The sequence below is a fragment of the Apodemus sylvaticus genome, chromosome 16 (genome assembly GCF_947179515.1).
Source record: "Apodemus sylvaticus chromosome 16, mApoSyl1.1, whole genome shotgun sequence".
In the NCBI taxonomy this organism is placed as follows: domain Eukaryota; kingdom Metazoa; phylum Chordata; class Mammalia; order Rodentia; family Muridae; genus Apodemus; species Apodemus sylvaticus.
The window spans coordinates 43,500,805-43,522,529 of NC_067487.1; the positions used below are offsets into that span (position 1 = coordinate 43,500,805).

General features: G+C 39.2%; 1 protein-coding gene across 1 annotated transcript in view; it reads left to right on the top strand.

Annotated features, from left to right (window-relative positions):
• The window catches only part of Parp8 (poly(ADP-ribose) polymerase family member 8), a 164,535-nt gene extending 145,238 nt beyond the window's left edge, over window positions 1-19,297 (top strand). Inside the window, exons 19-27 of the mRNA XM_052159474.1 lie at window positions 2,010-2,077; window positions 4,308-4,356; window positions 5,302-5,414; window positions 5,729-5,801; window positions 7,035-7,104; window positions 9,289-9,362; window positions 10,468-10,537; window positions 11,328-11,412; window positions 18,919-19,297. Coding sequence (XP_052015434.1) covers window positions 2,010-2,077; window positions 4,308-4,356; window positions 5,302-5,414; window positions 5,729-5,801; window positions 7,035-7,104; window positions 9,289-9,362; window positions 10,468-10,537; window positions 11,328-11,412; window positions 18,919-19,021 — 705 coding nt within the window. The 3' untranslated portion in view covers window positions 19,022-19,297. The remainder of the gene's footprint in view (window positions 1-2,009; window positions 2,078-4,307; window positions 4,357-5,301; window positions 5,415-5,728; window positions 5,802-7,034; window positions 7,105-9,288; window positions 9,363-10,467; window positions 10,538-11,327; window positions 11,413-18,918) is intronic.
• Window positions 19,298-21,725: the final 2,428 nt, after the last annotated feature.

A 21,725-nucleotide genomic window follows, 5' to 3' on the forward strand; every position in this document is an offset into this window, starting at 1 on the left:
AAGTTTGTTATAGAGTATTTGTAGTATTCTTCAGAGTCTAGAGTCTAGACGCATATATCATTCCCAGATATAAACATTCCTACAAACTCTAGAATCTGCTCACTGCCAAAAATTGCTTCCCTTATTCTGGGTCATGTGTAAGCTATTTTAACTGGAGGCAATAGAGATGTTGAAGCATCATCCTAGGAAGTTGGAGACCAGGGTTGCATAACTGATTCAGTACGATGTGGTTCATGACCTTGTGCAGTTGCTTAGTTGCTGGAAGCCTTAGTTTCAGTATCTTCACTATCCAGTTAGGAAAAACAACTGCACTTATCTATCTATCTATCTATCTATCTATCTATCTATCTATCTATCTATCTATCTGTCTGTCTGTCTGTCTGTCTGTCTGTCTATCTATCTATCTATCTATCTATCTATCTATCTATCTATCTATGTGCAGAATGGCTTCATAAGCATGCTGCCAGGTCTTACAGAATAAAATTATTTAATCTTTTCCACAGTATTTTACTAGCCCATGTTTTAAAGTCAACTCTGAACTGTTATAAAGAAGTTAAAAGTTTGTTCCTTGATCTGTAATAAAATGTTTAATTTGGCAGCGAATTCCATTTAATTTCTCTTTTGGAGAAGAGTTCTTATATAATTTGTCTTCAGTTTTCACACAGCAGTATATCATGACTCTATGTCCTCCTTTAATTTCAAAATTCAAAGTGGTCAATATCAAAGAGAAAGATTGCAGGGTGCTTTGCTGGGGGGGGGGGGCACTTCTCTCTTGAGCACTGCCTTAGGGGAAAGGCAGCTGTGTGAGCTGTGAGCTGATCTTCCTTCCCAGCCACTTTCCTTCAGCCCCAAGGGGGGTAAGACTCACAAAGGGGCTGGAAGGGGCTATGAGGAAGAGACAGGGCAGGGAGAGAAGGATGAGCCAAGGGCAGTGATGTAGCCAAGGGGAGTGACGGAGAAGTGGAAGATCCTAGAAGGAGCTAAGTGGAAAGTCACTGCAGGCAGTGTGGCAAAGTTGGTGGTATTGCATCTATGTAAGAGCAACACAGAGGAGATCTCATGCGTGTGGGTGTAGGAGTAGAGGGAGGCTAGGGAGGGATTTTTAGTACCTAAAGGCACAATCTCCCAGGAGGCTTCCTGGTCCTCTGTTTCTTACTCATTCTAACACCTTTTCTATGATGCTCTTTGAACCTTAGATGTGGGGGTTGCATTGAAGATTTATTCAATGGGGCTGGGTACCACATGGTCCATATTAACTACAATTGTGATCTATTGTGGCTTTTTGTAATGAGCTCCATCAGAAAACCTGCACTTGTGTGTGTGTGTGTGTGTGTGTGTGTGTATGTGTGTGTGTGTGTGTGTGTGTGTGTGAGAGAGAGAGAGAGAGAGAGAGAGAGAGAGAGAGAGAGAGAGAGAGAGAGAGAGAGGTTCCAATACCAGGGATAAATTCTTTCTTTTTGAAGAGCCATCAAGTCCAGACCACTATTGGTTATTATCAAGACACAAGTGCTACTATTGCACCATTAGGGGTAGGTATCTTGTAATGCTGGGTTATTGTGGCTCACAGGCTTCATAACTGGAATGGACTATTAGTTGCTCTTCTCCCTTGGCAGTTTAATAGCACCATTTGGTACTATGAAAGCTAGTCCTCAGAGACCAAGCTTTCAGGTCAGATCCAACTTGAATCCTCTGAGTCCTTTGTCCAAAGTACACCGTGTCTTCAGCAATAACCTCTAACTTCTGAGAAGTAACCAAGGGCAACAGTAATAGCCCATATAGTTTTAGGAGTCTCTTGGGCTCCCTTGTTGGTCAAGTCTCTTAAAGCTAGGATGCAAGTCTGTTTATCATTCCTTTCCCCTTGTGTGAAGAGGATAGTTGGCTGTTCTCATGCCAAGTCTAGACAGGTTTTGTTTTAGCTAGACTAGACTATATCACTTAATCTGATTTTCTTTGTGTTGGGGGGGGGTGAATTTTAAAGAAAAATAATGGAATGTAATTTTATCTTTCAGGCACCCTATCTGGAAATCAAGAAGCAGATGGATAAACAGGATCCCCTTGCCCATCCACTTTTGCAATGGTATAAGATTTCAGTTTTTCTCCTAATAAAAATCAGTAGCTCTTTCTGTTTCTTATCGGGGGAGGAACTATTTCATAAACCCTGCAAAGCCACAGCTCTACAAGCCTGTGACACCTGGTGATTTTTTTCCACCCAAGAGTCCTTAATGACTCTTGCTTTAATTAAAACTAGTACATTACAAGAGGAGGAAGATGCTGCTGTGTGTACAAGTAGAAGCACACAATGCGTTTGACGGCGGTTAGTTTACAATCATAAAGGATATGCTTAATTAGATTATGTGCTGAAAGCATTTTGGTTCATTTAATTTCCAGTTCAGTGAAGACTTGGTGATAAAACTTAATCCTTTTCAGTCCTTTTCATTGAAAAAAAATCTCAAAACATGCTTTAGATATTTTGAATCCTTAACAGGGATAGGAAAATTTGCCTGACACTCTGGTTGACCACTGCAGAAGATGTGTTGGTTAAGGGTGAGCCTTAGTGAGGAGCACAATGTTTAGTCCCCGCCTGGATTCTAGAAGGACTCTCCATCAGAGAGGAGAGGTGACCTAAACAGCACACCTTGCTTTGATGCCTTCTCCTACTAATTTGTCCTTTTTCATGTGCAAAGACTAAATAATAAGAGTTTATAAGGGTTTTGTGTGCGTGGCTTTTCTGAAATCACTTAAATAAAATTACCACAGTTATCCTGGAGTAGCACAAATATACGTATTAAAAGAGATTGGTCTATATAAGCTCTGGGAGTAACGAGCAGTGGTGGAGGAACTGCCCGAGGGTGAACTGGGATGGGGATAATGATGGGACTGTGAAAAAAGAGTAAAGATAATAATAAAAAAAAAAAAACCAAATAAGACAAAACAAGCAAAAAAACTGTCATCAAACTGACAAGAGTCCAGTTTCCCCAGGATTCTGAGTACTTTTGCTTAGTAAAATGTCATAGACCATATCATCTAATAAGAGCATGACAAACTTTAGTTAAAGAAATTTGCCTGATGTATTAGGATCTGTTTTTAAAATACTGACATGCAGGGGAAAAAATGACATTTTTGAAGTCTTGTATTTTCTCATCATACTTAAGGTTAAAGTAGGAAGATAAACAGCTGGAATTTTGAGGTCCCAGATTGCTCACCAGATAACACAGGGGAAATTGGGGTCCTGTGTTAGGGCACTTTGGCTCATTAATAAAAGAATTCAAGAAGGGAAAGCAGAAGGTGGGGCGGGGGGGGGGGAGCAGGGCAGGACAGGCGAGCCGCCTCAACAGCAGCCTAGGGGAAATGGAGGACATCAAGAAAACAGACTGTGCCATTGAAGCTGGCATTGATATCAGATGCACGGTGGGCAGGCAGCCACGGAGTGGGCAGAGAGCATTAGGGAAAGAGTGAAGAAGACTCAGTTGTTGTAGAAAGCCTAAGACTGAGGAAAGCATGTTTAGAGAAAGAGATAGAAGCACATTATGCTTTTCTGAATAAGAAAAGCAAAAGAATTCAGTGATTTCTATCTTACTGCCCTGGGGCCCAGTAAAGCTACTGCACTAGGGGGTGGGCATTCCGAGAAGGAAAAGCACAGGATCTCATTAATGTGCTGGTCATTCCTCTCTCTGTGGCATGGCTTTAGCCTGCTTTCCTAAAGGTGGTCTTTTGGTCAAGCATTCTGTAGTGTCCTCTGCTATTTCATACACAGTAGACTATGAAGCATTCATGGTTTCAAGTACCTGGGTTAAAATGGTTAGCCTCAGTGTCAAGTATGTTGACGTTTGTGGCTAAGCCACGGTCAACTCTGCCAACTCAAAGATATCCTTATCTGTTTCAGAGAGAGAGAATCTTTATTGAAAGCCTTTCTCCAACCAGGAGGTATGGGAAACAAAAATGATCAGGGCAGGCAGTGCATTGACTTCACACCGGTAGACTCTCATTATTTGAAAGCACTGAATCTCCAAAAATGTTTATGTTGCTAATATTTACAGTTGTGCTTTTTAAAGATGACATCTTCACAAGTTTTACAGTACTACTTTCCCAGTGAGTTTTCTAAGATGAAAGCATCTTTTTTTGTTGTTGTTATATAAGCTCCTTAGATTGTGTTAGTAAGTAAACCAGACTTACGTAATCAACTGAAAAGCATTACTGAATTTTGTTTGTGGCACAGCAAGACTACATTTCCACCATTTGCTGATTGCATGCCAAATAGTCAAGATATTCACCCTGCTGATGTGACTGACTGATCATTTCAATTTCAGGGTCATCTCAAGTAACAGGTCACATATTGTGAAACTGCCAGTCAACAGGGTAAGTTGTGTTTTCATATAAATGGGAGAAAGTGTTAGCTGGAAGGACTGACCACTGTGGTTCTCAGGCAGCTTGTCCAAAGGTAGATATGACCCAGCTCAGTTCTTCAGTTTCTGTTTGAGTATGAGCTGCAAACTCTTTTGAGATATCAAACCTATATGAAATGAATAAAAAAACATCAATATGAGTGAATGTATTCTTCCTATAAAGAGTTTGAAAAGTGACGTCTAGGGAGAGATTATGCTACCAAAGTTCTGCCTTTCCATATTTGAAATGCTGGATTTAAACTCTTAGCTTTTCAGCCTAAATAGTGTTTAAACAATCTTTCTGAGAAGCTAGTGGTCCCTGATTGCAGTGGTCATCGCCCCCTAAAAGTAGCATTGAAAACTGTTCTCTCCTTATTTTCAAATCTCCACATGGGAGAGTGCTGCATGTTATGTTCCTTGGTAAGATCCAAGCTGAATGGGAAAGAGTTAGGGAGTCATGACCGTCAGTTCCCCTCATCCTGTCCCACGAGTAAAGAGCAAAAGCACAAAAAATAAAGCCAAAGGATGATCTTCACTTTAAAATTGTGCATTGACTCCAGAATAATTATTATTTTTTTGTGTGAAGTTGTTAATAATGCCCTGAGTTCTATAATAAAGTCTTGAAAAGAAATGTCATCCAGAACCTTCCAGTGTGAGCAGGACAGCACAGTGGACCCTTAAGCATCAATGTCTTGGGCTTGTCTGCCACCTCTTGTTTTCTGGTTAACCCAAAGAAGTCACGTCCTGTGGGAGATTCCATGTGAGGTCTAACTTAAGTGGGTTTCTTAAAAAAAATGTAGGTTCTAAACCAGTCTGAAAAAGTCATTACTGTGAACTTCCTCTGTTGAAATCGGATAACTTGGGTGATCCCTAAGCTGGTAAAATGTTGACAGGCATCACTAATTCCTTTGCACGGCAGCAACTGAAGTTCATGCACACTCCACACCAGTTCCTCCTTCTCAGCAGTCCACCAGCCAAAGAGTCCAACTTCAGAGCTGCCAAGAAACTCTTTGGGAGCACCTTCGCATTTCAGTGAGTGTGGCTGTGAGGGAGGGTGGGTTCCACCGGGTCTTCCGGTCTTCGGGTCTTCCGGAAGTGAAGGGGAAGAAAACACTGTCTTGGAGGTTGACCCTAACTGATAAATCAACTGTTCGGGAAGTGGGAAGCCAGAAAAGGGGAAATCATTTGAAATGTAAATAAAAATATATCGAATTAAAAATAAAAAAAAAGAAAAAAAATTTAACTTGGATCCTCAGAACTTCCAGAAACATCATGGCTTCTTAAGCCATTGTAGAGACAGCTGACTTTGTGCCTTTGCTTTTTCCCTCCCTGCTCCTGTGTTCTAGTGGCTCTCACATTGAAAACTGGCACTCGATCCTGAGGAATGGTCTGGTCGTCGCCTCTAACACGCGTCTGCAGGTAGCACTTTTTTTGCTTGTTTAATAAGAACCCATTTATTCATAAAGGGGAGACGTTGAGCTCTAATACATTTATTTAAAATATTTTCCAGAATTTCTAATAATGATGAATATATTTTCACAAAATACCTGAAGTAAAATTAATCAATGCCTAACAATAAAGGGTTCTCCAGGAGAAAATGTGACAGTCACACTTTGAAAGTAAGAACTAAAATAAGACAGTGCAGGAAAAAAAAGAAATATTTTCCATACATTTTTCTAAAGTGTATTTTTTAGTATTGTGCCTCAGTATACCTTAATTTTGCTTATTCCTCTTCAAGTCCATACTTCCAAATTACATTTGACCCAGCATACGTGTCCTATCATTTTAGTTAGTCCTAATATTCCTTAGCACAAAGACACGAGGGCAGAAACAGTCCAGCTCTGTCAGTCAGTCACCTTAGCCAGTTGTCTCTGTACAGTGACAACACAGGGGACAGAATTAACTATGCATGTCAGCAAGCTTAAGCCCATTGATTTGGTACCAAGTTCTTAGTTCCAGCATGTGAGGACCCTGGAGTATAGAAATGAGATTGAAGAATTTTAAATGTTCTAAGTAGTTCCTCTTTCTACCACTCAAAATGTTTCACATAATGAAACTCCTTTTACCTTGAAACACTCAGTGGAAGAATGGGCTGGCAGATGGGGTACATGATGATCTGTGTTCATATGGCGACTGGGAGTGTTCCTGCGAACGCCTCTCCAGGCTCTTGCTTTCAGAATTTTAGATTCATTAGAAGAAGAACTGAATAAAATCCTTTGTGACTAGTGACTCTCTTTATTACTGGTCGAGTGGAAAACAATCTCCAGCTCTTTTTCCTCTCACTTTTCCCCTTTATCACCTCATTCCAAATAAGATGGTGGTGCTCTTCTTACATTTGACCCAGAAGTGTCCTATCAATTGAGTTAGACCTAATGTTCCAAAATGAAACCGACTGCCCTGATTTATTTATTTACTTATTTATTTGATTATTTATTTACTGGTTTTTTGAGACAGGGTTTCTCTGTATAGTCCTGACTGTCCTGGAACTCACTCTGTAGACCAGGCTGGCCTCTAACTCAGAAATCCACCTGCCTCTGTCTCCCAAGTGTTGGGATTAAAGGCATGTACCACCACTGGCCGGACTGCCCTCTTTTGTATGATGTTAACTCACAGCACTGACCCATGTCTTTTTCTCTCTTACATCTCACGTAGCTCCATGGTGCGATGTATGGAAGTGGGATCTACCTTAGCCCGATGTCGAGCATATCGTTTGGTTACTCAGGTAATCCTGCATTTCATTTCTAATTTCAGAGTTACCACTTGATGAGAGGGGGATGTGACAGTTAAACTAAAAGCGTATTTTGTTGGGAGCCTGGAAAAAATTAAACATGAAAAGAATGATCTGTTTATTGGCATTGAACAAATCTTTGCATAGTCAAATTTATGGTTAGTATGTCTTTGTGATTTTAAAATTTAACTATAGGGTAATTAAATACTTTAAACAGATTCAAATTACATAGAATAAAAAAAATGAAGCAAATAACAATTTCTGTCTTGCTCTAAAATCTTAGTATTTGATTCTTTCTTTAACTACTTCCACCTTTAACTACTTCCACAGTAGTTGTGTGTGTGTGTGTGTGTGTGTGTGTGTGTGTGTGTGTGTGTGTGTGATGATCACACTGCATATTTCCAGGGAACTTTGACACATGATTCCTGAATGCTAAATCTTAGTATTTCCAAATTGCAGGATATAATACTTAGAGAAGTCTGTTAACTAGGAGACCATTAACTTGGACCATCTGTCTATTAATTAGTCAAGATCTGTGCCAATTCAAACACAATAAGTTGCTTTTTTAATGGTTACATAAATTGAGTGCTTAAACATAGACGTAGAGATATCAGTGATGGAAGGAAAATGTATAATTTTAGAGGACTACAAGATAGCAAAAAGTGGGAAATAGAAATATATAACGAAGAATTGTAATTAGAAACAGTGTTACTACATGACTAGTATTGCTTGGCAAGTTGACTTACATATAACAGGAAACAACCCCTTTATTCTGTCCCTAGAATCTTTGGATCGGTGAATCTAGAAAATCAGTTTTATCATATGATTGTTTTTTCAGTTTCTCAAAGTATCTACTGTGTAGCACTCAATTGGGAGATAGGTTGTTCTTATTGGTATAAGAGAGCCTGACTGGTGGGAATGAATTCGAACTGACATCCAGTTCCCTAGATGTGGCTGATCCAATTTGGTGAACCCAAAACCATTGAACTTGAACTTTTCCAGAGTGCTGAGAGAGTATCAGGCACCTTTTGTGTGTTTTTTTCTGATCTTGTTTCTCAAGTCCTATGAGATCCATGAAATTGGCATCTGTATATATACATAGTCAAGGGCATCATAAGCCCTTCCATTCTCTATATTATATGTTGATGAAAGAATGACAGGTCACATAGAAACAGAGCAAGTAAGTTAATAAATACTGTTCTGTCCATAGCTCAGGGTGGAGAAGGGGTAAGGGTGTCAAATCCCCAGAGATAGATGAAGGTGTGGTTGGTTTTGAGGTCTTAAGACATAAAGCCTAGATCATGGAACAGCCCTAAAATACTTTGCTATTCCTCCTGTTCTACGTGTCAGGCCTATTCCTACCTACTAGTGCTACTTACAGAGAATGCTGGCTTAGAAAAGGCTCGACAAACTTCCTTTGCAAATTTCCGAGCAGCCTTGCTCCTGCCACCAAGATAGTACTCATTGAAAGTCAAGAATTTCTCAGTTTTTGGTGTGATAGTATGTTGAACATTCTCATGCATTTAGTTTTTGCATAGTCTGCAATGAATATATATATATATATATATATATATATATATATATATATATATTCTGACATTCTAAAATATTTCACAGCAGAACATCATTATCATGACTTCAATAGAGCAAAAGCTAAAATTTATGATTGAGCATAGACAAAAGAACATATAGTTGTTTGAGTTAGAAAGGTTGTAAATTTTACACAGAAGTGAGTATATATTAATAGTTTACAGTGCCATGGTGAAATCTCTTCTGTCCAAATTTTCCACCGTGTGTCTTGTCCTAGTACTCAGCAGACAATAAGGATGAAAGTTAATTCTAATTTACTAAACATTTTAAAATCAACTTCTATAAGTACTCTAAGTATAGTGTATACAAAATAATTTTATATCCCCATTTTAAATTCCAAGAACAAACAGAGATTCCTATTCTGCTACTCTTCTGGGAGTTCCCAGACCTGCAGACCATCAGTTCCTGGGGGTGGGGAGGAGGTCTGGGGGTACAAGCAGCTGTTGCCTCATGAGCCTATCCTATCTGCCTCTGGCATGGTGTAATTAGACTTCTGCCAACAGTGAAACTTTTGACATACATCGATTGCACTTTGATTTGCTCCAGTCAGCTGTGTCTCTGAGTTAGTACTGTGCTGATGTTTTTCAGGGATGAACAAGAAGCAGAAGGTGTCAGCCAAGGACGAGCCAGCTTCGAGTAGTAAAAGCAGCAATGCATCACAGGTGCTGTGGCCACTCACAAGTCAGAGGAGAAACAGTAAACTACAGCTTCATTAGACAGCCAGATGTTGATAAATACTGAGGATTATTAAGCCTGAAACATGTACTTTAAGTGGTCCTTACTCATAAGGGAGTCAAACTCACTCTAAATGCAAAAATCTCATTGCTTATAGGTAATAATTAATATACATTCATGAACACACACATACATACACACACACACACAGACACACACACACACACACACACACACACATCCTGGTGTCTCACTGTACTACTGGATTCTAGACTCTGGGGAATAAACCTAGATTGCTACTCCTGTCTTCTTTACAAAACAAACTATAAACATGCTTAAGTCAATGGACTGTTCAATGACAAAAAAAAAAAAAGAGCAGAAAGGAACATTTAATGTTATAGAGAAGTTAATACTGGAGTGAATGCTAAATGATGTGGTCAGGAGGAAATACTTCTGAGAAGAATTGCCTTTGAGTGTAGCATTAGAGACGGGGACTGCATGAACTACATGTCTCTGAGGGAAAGAACATCCCAGACGGAGAGCAGTGGGGCCAAAGCTCATGCTCGTCTGAGAATACAAGAATATCATCAGGAAACTCAAACCCACCTGATGAATAATGAAATGATCTTTGCTCATCTAATATCTGAAAGTAAAACTGACGTCTACATGAAGGGTTTTTGCGTGGCTTTAGTAAATGTTGCTGTACATGTGGGTTGGTGTTGCTGGTTGCATTATCTATGGTTGATTTTAATGTTTGAAAACATCATGCAAATGCCATTGTTTGCCTTGATATAAATTTGTCAGCCTCACCAGGAAAACTAACTTGAATTCTCCTTGTGTGTTCTGAGACTACTGAACTCTGTTTTAACATTGATTCAGGTCAGTGGCCTTATGAATGATATGACAAAGATCATTTACATATATTAAATGATGTAACAAAAATAGTTGGAGATTAAAAGAATGCATAGATGTTGGTAGATAACACTCCGCACTGTCTTATCAGTTCATGTTTATTAATGACAAGCATTTCTTGTTGATGTTTACTAGAGTGCCCCATTTTAAATGTCATTTTTAAATTGTTTCATGTTTTAGTCTCAGAAAAAAGGACAGCAATCCCAGTTCCTGCAAAGCCGTAACTTGAAATGCATAGCCTTATGTGAAGGTGAGTGCCTGAGCCTCACATCCTAGCTTTGTATTTCAGAACTGAAATGTGTTTACAGAGAGTTCATGATGAAGTAGGGAAGTATTGTTCCTTAAGACCATCTCAGAGGGCATTGTGGGACATGAGCATAAATGAGATCGTAGAGGCTAAGCCAAAGTGCAGAACTGGCGCAGGTTCAGACAGGGCTGTATTGTTCCTGGCAGATTTTCCAAACATAACTCAACTTTCAGATAGTGTAATTCTTACTTGTTCTTGGGATGCTTCCTCTTCAAGTTGGTGCTTGACCATGTAAGACAGTGAAAACCTTGAGTGAGCCATGCACGGAGAAGATAGCACGATAGGATTTGCCATCACTCCTGTGAACGCATTTCATTCCAAGCTCAGTGCAGAAAGATTGAGAGGTAGTTTGGAAGATCATAGGCTTTTCTTTGCTTCAATATCCGACAGGCTTCAAGTCATCTTTTGTTTCTGAGTTGTGACTGTCCTTACCCTCTAGTGTCTGTCTCAAGTGTCCCACACCTGAGTGGTGTGTGTGACAGTAAGTTGCTGTCTGTGCTTTCTGGACCTCTCTGTTTTCGTTAGTAGTCAAATGATTTCCTTAATTGTGAAGTGGCCTTTTGTTGATTTCATTTAAATTTATTGATAGCTCATATGGCTAGATATTCATTATATGTTGGTTTGGACTGCTCTTTTTGCCTTTAGATTTCAGAGAGGACAATAGTTAACTTTAAATGGATTCCTAGCCCTTTAGAATGACATAGGTCTTAAACTATATGTCTTCCACTTACAGTGATCACATCACCTGACCTGCACAAACATGGAGAGATATGGGTTGTCCCGAACACGGATCATGTCTGTACACGATTCTTTTTTGTGTAAGTCTAAATGCTCAGATTTGTATATCACTGTGTTTTCTACAAATGAAAGAGTGACTGGGGCATTATTTGTTCATTTTAGCTGCCGGATATAACAAATAATAATAATAGAACTTCTCATGAGTCTAATGATTGTTACATCTCAGGAAGCTTATTGAGGTTAGTGATGGTTACATGGTCTTAATTTATAAGAACTAAAGGAAAACCATCTATATACGCTTTAATGATGAAAGATTTTAGTACCAGGGACAGCGAAGGCAGTAATGAAAATTTGTTCTATAAAAATTCATGTGCATTTAATTGTATATAGGCTGACAAGATATTGCATGTTGGCCTGTGTATTTGTTGGCTCACTAGCACAAAAGCATAGTTTTCATTCCAAATCCATGGATGCAGTAAGCCAGCCCGAGTCTTCACTCCATTGTTGCCTCCGTAGGCCTACTTCCCCTGCCTGGCCACAACTCTTTCTGTACCTAGGCACAGAAAGAATCCATTGTAGATCCACAGAACTCATGTGTTTCATGTTTGGATCCCAGAGCATGTGGACAGCTTGTCCACAATGAGAGATTCTATGGAAATTGATTTTCTTACAGCATTTATTCACTGGTTTCACAGAAAATGGATCTAGCAGCTAGAAGTCCTGCTTTTATCAGTGAGTTTTGAGTTCTAACTCCATAGAAGTTAAGAAGAACAATTGCCAAGTTGTATAATCTCTCTAAGCTTCATCAACAAAATGAGAACAGTATGTCTACCTGCATCACTTAGAGACTCAACAGCAAGCAGATGGCTCACAAAGAACATTGGTCCTTTTATTACCCACAATTAGATGATTTGCAAAGGTATAGCTGTGGGGCCTCAGCACATCTAGAGTAGCATTTTGGATTTCTCATAGCAGTAGGATTATAATATATCCTCAGGTCCAGATAGCTGAGTCAGGAAGAGGTCCTTTGGCAGGACCCCTACTTGACCAAACTACTTAAAGTGGAGACCAGGGGAGCACATGACTAAAGCCTGTACAGGTCACCCTAGGAGGGCCAAACAACAGTGAGAAGGGCTCTCTATGAGGGCCTGTGAGCTACTAGGAAAGCTGTCAGTGTACATTACGTTACAAGATAATTTGAAGATTAAACCAATGTAGGTCTCTAGTACAAAGCTCATAAAACATTATTATTTTTCTTGACTAAGCTTCAATTACAGAATTACCTTATCTGGTAAGCTTGAGATGTTGATAAAAGGATAACTACAGGGTCTTTTCCTGTAGTCTTTTCTTTGGTAGCTTACAAAATTTCAGATTTATTGAACAGAACAAACAGCCTTACAGACAAAAGTAGCTCAGTTCTCAATATGACATTTTTATATTTTCATAAACGATACATAAAACACACATAGAGGACTAATTATAGGAGAAAAGGACTCCTGTTCTCCACAATAGTGAATTGAAAAGTGAAGCTCTCTGATGGAAACCAGTGCGCCCAGATGCTTTCAAAATGATTCACAGGGGGAAATCTTTATTGAGGTAATTTTCATTGCTGTGTAAACACAATGAGATGTCATTTTTTGCACCCCCAGTAGATGAAACTCATTAGGTAATACTGATAAATTAAGAACACACCAAGGAGAAAATGCATTCAATCCTTATTGTACGTTCTAATTACAGCTTTTAGTCTGTTCCTTCATAAAAGACACAACCACAGGGTTGTGCCTCCCTTTTGAGTGTAGCAGCTAGGAAAGAGTGAGTCAAATGAGGGTGAAATTAACCATTAGGCAATAAGCCAGTCTATAATATTTTTCTTACTTAAACAAACATTTTATTACATTGTATGGTCACCGATGCTAGGAGCTATGCCTAATGATGTAAGTTAATATACATTTCTTATAAGTAGTAGATAAAAACACTGAAAGTTAAGACAACTGCCATGCTAATCTGATTTCCCAGAACTGTGTAGATCACAGTATAGTCATGTAGTGTCTTCTTCAAAATTTCTCTTGCATCTCAGCAGTGTAGGAGAGAAAGCCTAACCTAATGAGAAAATTCTATGGAGCAGTCTGGTGTGAGACAAAGTATTAAAATAAAACTGAGAAGACTGGACTGCTTGTCGAGGAGAGGCACATGTTTGAAAACTAAATTTTATTTTTTAGGAAATCCACAAATGATTCAACAAAGAATAAATATTTTAGGCAAAATGCTGTCACGTGAATGTTATGACCAGATCCCAGCCCATTCTAGTAGTAGTAGAAGTTGTAGAGCTTGATTTTTCTACCAACCATTGGGACACTTGTACAAACATATGAAGACCTACTATGTGTAGAAATGAGAGAACTGACTTCCAAAGGGTCAGGAGATGGGCTGAAACAGAAGATGAAGCACAGTCACACTCACAGGCATGTCTCCACCTCCTCTTTCTTTTTTTCTCTGAGTCTTCAGTCATACCACATATGTAGTCTCACCTCCAACTCTCAGCAGTCATCCTACCTTAGCCGTCTCAGTGCTGGGGTTGTAAGTCTGTAGGCTAGACCATGTTGATTGTTTCTCTATGAACAAGAGGGTTTTAAGAGGTAGAGATGAAAATTTACTGTTGTGAGTTTTTTTATAATTAGGATAAAATGATAAAATCAGAGGTGGTCAATTGATCTGGCAAAATAGCCAGGTGTGGGCTCAGCAAATGACCATGAAGCAGGAGAGGACGTCCTGATCCTAAGCTGTATAGGACCAAAGCAGGTTTTGGAGCAGGTTTGCAAATCCCACTTTTCTGGAAAGGAGAGCCTATGTGCTCAGAGCTCTAATGCTTCCTTCACTGAAAGATGGAGCTGTCTGTGAATGGCCGACATACTTCAACTGGTAAATAAATGTAGAGTATATACCCACCCCTATCTCTGAAAATGTTCTAGCAAGTTCTCAAGTATAACATCAGGAAGGATCACATAAAGTATTTTGTCTGCAGACAGTGGGGCCAAAAATGTCAGGTCTTTGGGCCAAGCAGTTCTTAGTCCTACATATATTTCAGGAATTCCGCTTCAGTCCATTTTGTCCTATAAGTTCAGATATCTCCTCATGATAAAATTTTCTTGAAAATGGGACAAGGAGACTGTGGTGTCTTGGCTTTACTGTGGCACATGGCAGAGCTTACTCTGAAAATTTAATTCAGATTGATGAAAAATCATTGGAGTAAAATTTCCTTCCCTTCTCCTTCTCTGCCCCAGCTCCATGCAGTGCTCTGAATTTGATTTTACCCAATGCTCAGTAACATTTTTTTTTTAAAATTTGGCTTTGAGAGGCAGAATCTCACTATGTAATCCATGATGCTTCTGAACTCAGCCATGATCCTCCTACCCCAGCTTCCTAAGTTCAGCGATTATATATGGTTTTTATTTAGTTTTTTTTTTAAATAAAAACGTTTGAAGAGTTTTAGGCTGATAAAAGAAGAATGTATAAAATAAGAAATGACAATCAGAGCTGGATACTTGCAGCCAACCCTTGAACTGGTCATGGGGTCCCTGGTGGAGGAGTTAGAGAAAGGATTGAAGGAGCTGAAGGGGTTTGCAACCATAGGAAGATCAACCAACCAGGCCTCCCAGGGCCTAAACCACCAACCAAGGAAGGACCCATAGAGGACCCATGGCTCTCAATGATCCTAACAATCCCTTTAAAAAAGTAAAGATATTTTTACAATGCCTTCAAGGAATTAATATATGCTATGTGGAGCCCATCCTTTATAATCTCTTTGGAACACCTCTCACACCTGAGTATCTAATTTTCAATCCTCATCTGATTCTTCCTCCTTGCTTCCCTCCTTCCAGAAGCGCCTTGGCGCATCAGCTCAGTGTGAACTGGATGATGCCCAAGGCATATTTCTGTGGCTGCGTTATCCATTTTCTTGCATGGCCTTCTCCCTAACCCAGCATCCTTGCAGTCACTGACTGTGGGTCCATTTGTCTGTGTATCCATGGTGTTTGTCAGGTAGGAGTGGGTGACTGATGGCTGCATTTTAACTGCACAGTGACCATTTGTTCTCAAATATCTTAACCTTTTAAAAAAATCAACATATACTAAGTGGGACCCATTATTTAAAATGCCTTGGTAGCATTTCAATGACTTTTGTCTATGCTGAGCTGTGGTTTCCAGTGCCCTTTAGCTTCATTATGTTTACCTGCTCCTAAGTATTATCTTTTTTGCTATTTTCTCCCATAAACACCTCTATTCCCATAGCTCTTTCACTGTCTCCCACAGAATTCATTTAAAAAGCTACTGGTTCTTCTTGCTTTTAATTTCATTGCTCTCGATGAAATTTTGTTGCTGTACCATGACAGATTTATTAACTGTTAGATTTTTTACACCGATGATACAGGTTTGGTATGCAGAATTTTTATTTTTATTTTTTGGGGTTTTGTTGGTGGTGGTGGTTTGATTTGTTTTTTTTTTGTTTGTTTGTTTGTTAGTTTTGTTTTTTTAGGCAAGGTTTCTCTGTGTAGCCCTGACTGTTCTGAAACTCACTTTGTACACCAGGCTGGCCCAAAGATCTACCTGTCTCTTCCTCCCAAGTGCTGGAGTAAAGGTGGCCACCACCATGCCCAGCCTGATATGCACAAATTTAAGACAAGAAAAAAAAAAAGAAACATGGTTCTACTTTTGAAGCTCTCAGACCTTGCATGCTGAACAGATGCTCAAACCCATAACTGCATTTCCAGTGCCTGCTTCTCAAGGCGAGCACAAGCACAGCGTTTTCTACCTTCTCTGGCTTCCTCATCTGAAATGACACCTGAAGTCACCTTTAGTTTTGTATACTGTCTCTAGGCTGCCTCGCCCCTGCCTCGCCCCTAAAGTATTTTGAATAGTTCTGCTTCCTCCCTTCATGAAGTTCTCTTTATGAATGGGCACTCCTATCACAGATGGCTTGTGCAGGAGCTGTTAGTGTACACTCTGTGAAGGCATCTACAAGATACTGAGTGATCTGTGTTAATGGACAGAGTATATGTGACTTTAATGTCCCGGATATATTTCATTGGTGCTGCCTGTGGAACACTGAATAAGAAAAAGATGTGAGGATTGGAAGTATGGAGATAAATGTTTTAGGAGTCAGCATGTGGATGAGAGTTAAAACCTGGGAGATGCTGTAAGGGGTAAGGGAGTCTGTGTCTATCCAGGAGAAAAGGAAATCATTGAGTTGGGAGACTGACGATAGACAGGCAAAGCTAGCAAAGGAATGAAAAAGTGTAGCTGAGAAAGACAGAAACAGAGACAGGCAGACAGACAGACAGACACACACACACACAGACACACAGAGATAGAGAGAGACAGAGAGACACACAGAGAGAGACAGAGAGAGAGAGGAGCAAGCAGTACAGTGGTGAGCTATCTGTTATGTATTTCACTCATAGGATATAACATATCCCGAGCACATCAACCAGGAGGCCCAGGCATCGATTTTGTAACTTATGTAGAACATTAAGGTCAGGAGAGAAAATGTAGACGGTTGCGCTGACGTTGGCAAATTATATAGATTTACATGAAAATCCTATCACCGATCAATTTTACATTGCACAGAGCAGAGTCCAATGCAGAACTTAATAGGGTGAAAGCTGCACGTCGGTTAATCTGAAGTAGGAAATCACAAAGACCCACACTCTGCCCTCTTCTCTCTGCCTATGCAACTCTGCCTCTCGGCCTCCTCCTCTTCACATCCCTATCCTGGAGAGTTAGTCTGTCTTGGCAAAACACAGTCATCTACCTACACAGAAGGCTTCCTGCCTTGCTTTAAGAGACATGGTCATGTCATCTGCATTTATACAAAAATCTAGTCAGCATGGCTTTTTCATAGTGTATCTATTAGCATAACATTTCATTATGGCATTTCGTACATATGCACAATGCATTTCAATTGCATTCTAACAGTGCATTCAATTGTATTTTAACTCCTGGTCTCCCTCACCTCCTGTTAACCCCCTTCCTTATCTTAAATATAAGCTCATATATGTTGCTTGCCCAGTAAAGAATAACTACACAACCTGCTCCAAACTTCTGATGTAGTTTGAACAACTCTTAACATTTTCTCACTCTTGTTGTAAAGGGATATTTTTATTTATCACTTTACATGTGTGCATATGTTTGTGCTTACTTGAGCTTACGTGTACCATATGTGTGCAGTTACCGCCCCCGCCCAGGGGTGTCGGATTTCCTAGGAGTGAAGTTTTATGCAGGTAGCCATGCGCCACTTGCTGTAGATACGGGAGAGACCATGCCTGAGCCTGCAAGGACTGTGAGTGTTCTCGCTGCTTAGCCATCTCTCCAGCCCGTATGTGTTCTGATTCTTATTGTGGCATTTATTGTTTGATTTCCTAAGAAAATGTTAATGCTTGGACTATGCACTAGGGATTCTAATGAGTTCCCGTCTTAAAGTAATGTTAGGCATTGGGGCGGAAGAAACAGGGCGGGTTGTATGTAAAGTAGTAAAACTGTATGGTAAGAGTCAAGTTTATCAATATTCCTGACCAACTCCACTCTTGGAACTTGGACACAAGTGGAATTATCGCTTTGTGTTTAAGCAGTGTATTATATAAGGAGCTGAGTTCCTATTTCTGTGTGAGAGTGCTTTATCTTCCAACCTCGTGCTATCTCAAGAGAATTTAAATGTGGCAAGGAAAAGACAGAAGCATGCATTAATCTCTGAGACATTGTGCTTATGCCTCTGGGTATCTATTTTGAACTAATTACCACTTCTCTACATCTTCTTTCTTGTAGCCGTTTTTATGTCATAAAATTAATTCATCACCTATTTCCCTCTGAATATTATCACTTCAAGTTTCAAAATTTGTTCTTTGGAAATCCTTATTGCCTAAGTCAGCTTATTTGAGGAAATGAATTATCTAAAATGTAATTATTTCTTTCTCAAGCACTTAGCAATTGCTGTCCTTTAGATGCATGTCTTCGCTTTTCCCCTGCCAGGCTGAACTTAGCTGGCTTGCAGTCTTATGCGAAGTGCCGGTGTAAACAAAAATATACTTCAGAAAAAGAGAACAAGCATCTGGTTGATAAGGAAAACTGTAGCGCTGATTACGTGACACAGGAGTTAGAAGGTGGCCATGGCAAGGGAGCAGGGTAGAGCCTGAGAGAAGGGATAACTGAGGCATGAGTGGACTGAGATGCCCAGAATACAAAGACCGTGAAGGTGAAGGTGGTGGATTCTTTTGGAGTTGATGTCACAGCAGCCACTAAGAGAGATGCTTGCATTGCAAAAGAAGCGTGGATGTCCCTACAAGTCTGACATTGCTTCATGGGAGATGAAGCACTTACCATTGAAATAGACAGAAGGGAATAAATGAAGCCCCAGCAAAAAAGAACAAACGATGCCAAGTTTCATCTTTAACACGCATTGTTAGACACAACTAAAGCCAAAAATTTCCTTGTGTTTTTGGATTCCTGGGATTACTTTTAGGAATCAAATGGGATTTGGAAGCCATTTCAACAGAGCCATCTTTATCCATATTTCCTCTTTTTGCTTTCTGTTGTAGCTATGAAGATGGCCAGGTGGGAGACACCAATATCAACACACAAGAAGGAGGTATTCACAAAGAGATACTCCGAGTGATTGGTAATCAGACCGCAACTGGCTAAAGGGCCACCACATAACAGGATTTGAAAGCCTTCCTCGGGTTCAAAGCTGGATTTTGAACTGAAGAAGATGACAAAATAATTTATTGTTATTATAAACAAAATTAACCCTTTGAATACTGATTTTTTTCTTTTCTTAGTATTTCTAAATATTTCATTAAATGCCTAAAATGGTATAAGATTTACTGATTGTAGGGTTATGGAATCTAGTTAATAAACATTAAACAGCACTTAAACTGAAGTTTGGGTTGCCTACACAATAAACAGATTGAAAAAACAGTTTTGTGCTGATATTTTTATATGAAATTCTTTCATTGGACATTTGGTATTATATACTGCTATTTTAGGGTACTGAAGTAGGATTGAGGTCATTTTATAATGGCGTCTAAATCTGCCATACAGTCTGCAATAAATGCAATGTCGCTACATTGCAGTGTGCTCAGTCAGTATGAGTCACACGAACATTCGGATGCCGTAGGAGGGATATCCCTATTCTCGTGTCTCGTTTTCTTATACGATGGCTGTTAGGTCCAAGGCAGCGCCATGCCAGAAGGCATGTAGCGCACCCACCTGTAGATGCCATGTTTCAGGATGTGTGATTGAGCACACTCGTGCATGTTCATGCATGTATTTTGACAACAGAGATGGATAGCTTCTTCATTCTGTCGTTTAGTGAACAGAAAATCACAGTCAGTAGGCAGTAAGTCTGGACATAAACCACGATGAGTCACATTTACTATAGTTCATTCATATATAGGAAAGTTACTTATACACTCATTTTTCCTGCTAGTTTGAAGAAATTTCCCACTGGTTAATATAACTAATTTAAAAGGTTATCTGAAAGTCAACTAGGGGAAAATTAATGTCCCTGGTGGCTTAAATCTGTATTTAAATGCCTGGTTGATTTTTAAAAAGGACCACAGAATTAACAGAAAGTACACACTTCTTGTTTCTTCCAATGGAGTTTATTTGTACCGTATCTGTATTTTTATATTTTTCATCTGCTACCTCTGATTATTTTTTTCATATTGAGAACGAAGGTAAACCTTGAAGCTTCTTTTACATTAAAAGAACAGAAACTTACAGAGAAAACTCACCCCCCACTTTCAGCATTTCTTCACGAGTCAAGTGCTCATCCAATCCTTTGTGTTTCTCTGATTCTTAGATTCATAGGCCTTTCAAGTTTTGACAGACATTGTTTATTTTGCTATATGAATGATGCTTTGGAATCAGACCATTCATAGAGGCAGTTTAATTAGTGAGTCTGCCACTCTATCTAAGCCCAGAATCAAGGCTCATAATCTGATTTTAATTTATGTAAACAGGAAAAAAAAACTACAAACATGTCATCCAATGCAAGTGTGGTGTGATGACTTGCATGTTGATTCCCTTTGGCATAAAAGGTGAGAGACAGGTCATGCATGTTGTCAGGGGTTACAGTTTAGGAAGATTTTACTGATCATTTGTTTTCCTTATCCTGTAAATAATTGAAATGCCACTGCTTCTGACAAAAACATAGAATCCAAGAGGTTAAGGCTACAAATCAGTTTAACATTGTCTGCTTAAAGAAGCATCGTTTTATTCTGACTTGTCCCTCTGAGCTAGGGAGTAAAATCAGCATGTTAGATCCTCTTTTGAGTGTTGCAGTGACCAGTTATTTGAAGACTTGTGTGGTGTGAGAATACCATTTGCTTCTTTCTACCAATCTTCCTAAGTCATTGTAACAATATTTTGAGATATTTTCTAGGTAACAAAAAAGCAAAATAATTTCATGGGCCATCCTACCTATGATAATGATATAAAGATGTAATTCCTAAATTTAAAATGGGACTTGTCTGAGGATCCTCCTATCAGGTCACTAGTGAGGCGCCTCTGAAGAGTCTGTAGAATGTTCCTAGCTTAGTTGAAAAGCACCGACCTAATCAATTATGGTTTCATTTACTAGTTGGTATGCAGTACTAGACTCTGAACCAGAAGGGTAACCTGTACTTGCATTCAAGGGAGATCATTTAGAGGAGGGAAAACTGGTATCAAAACCTTCTACTGCCAATTTAAGCGTACAAGAAAATTTGCTTATCCAAGTAGAAAAGTAATTGGTAGTTTAATACCCATTTAATACAAAACAGCAATGGGCATTTTATGATACTTAAATGAGATATCTTAAAATGATAGTCGAGTTGTATTACTTTCCAAGAATTAGTTTCCCACAATTGCATCAGAACTTTTATAAGCAACTATTCTGAAAAAGAGTAAAACTTTTATTGAACTTTTGAAATTGGAACTCTTATGATACATTAATGAAAATGCTTATATTTCTAAAGGCTGTAATTTCTACTAATACCATTAGTAGGTGAATACCCTACTTCTAAAACTCAAGGTCTCTTAAAAAAATTCAGAGACAACTATCATCCTATGACTCAGTCGCCCTATTAGGGTGATTTTACTTGATGACTCTAGACAATTTAGATAGTGTTGCAATTTAGTTACCATTGGAAATCTATCCATTGCCTTTTATAGCAGCAATATTAGTTCTGTGGTCATTGCTACTCAGTACTACACTACCCATGAAGCAAACTTCATTCATGATCTAGAGTAGGGTCAATTCTTTCTCATGTTGCTATTTTTATGGAACACTTCATTAGGAAACATTCTTCCTCTTTTGCTACAAATTAGAGATGAAATGACTGGAAATTGAAGCAGAGAAAAA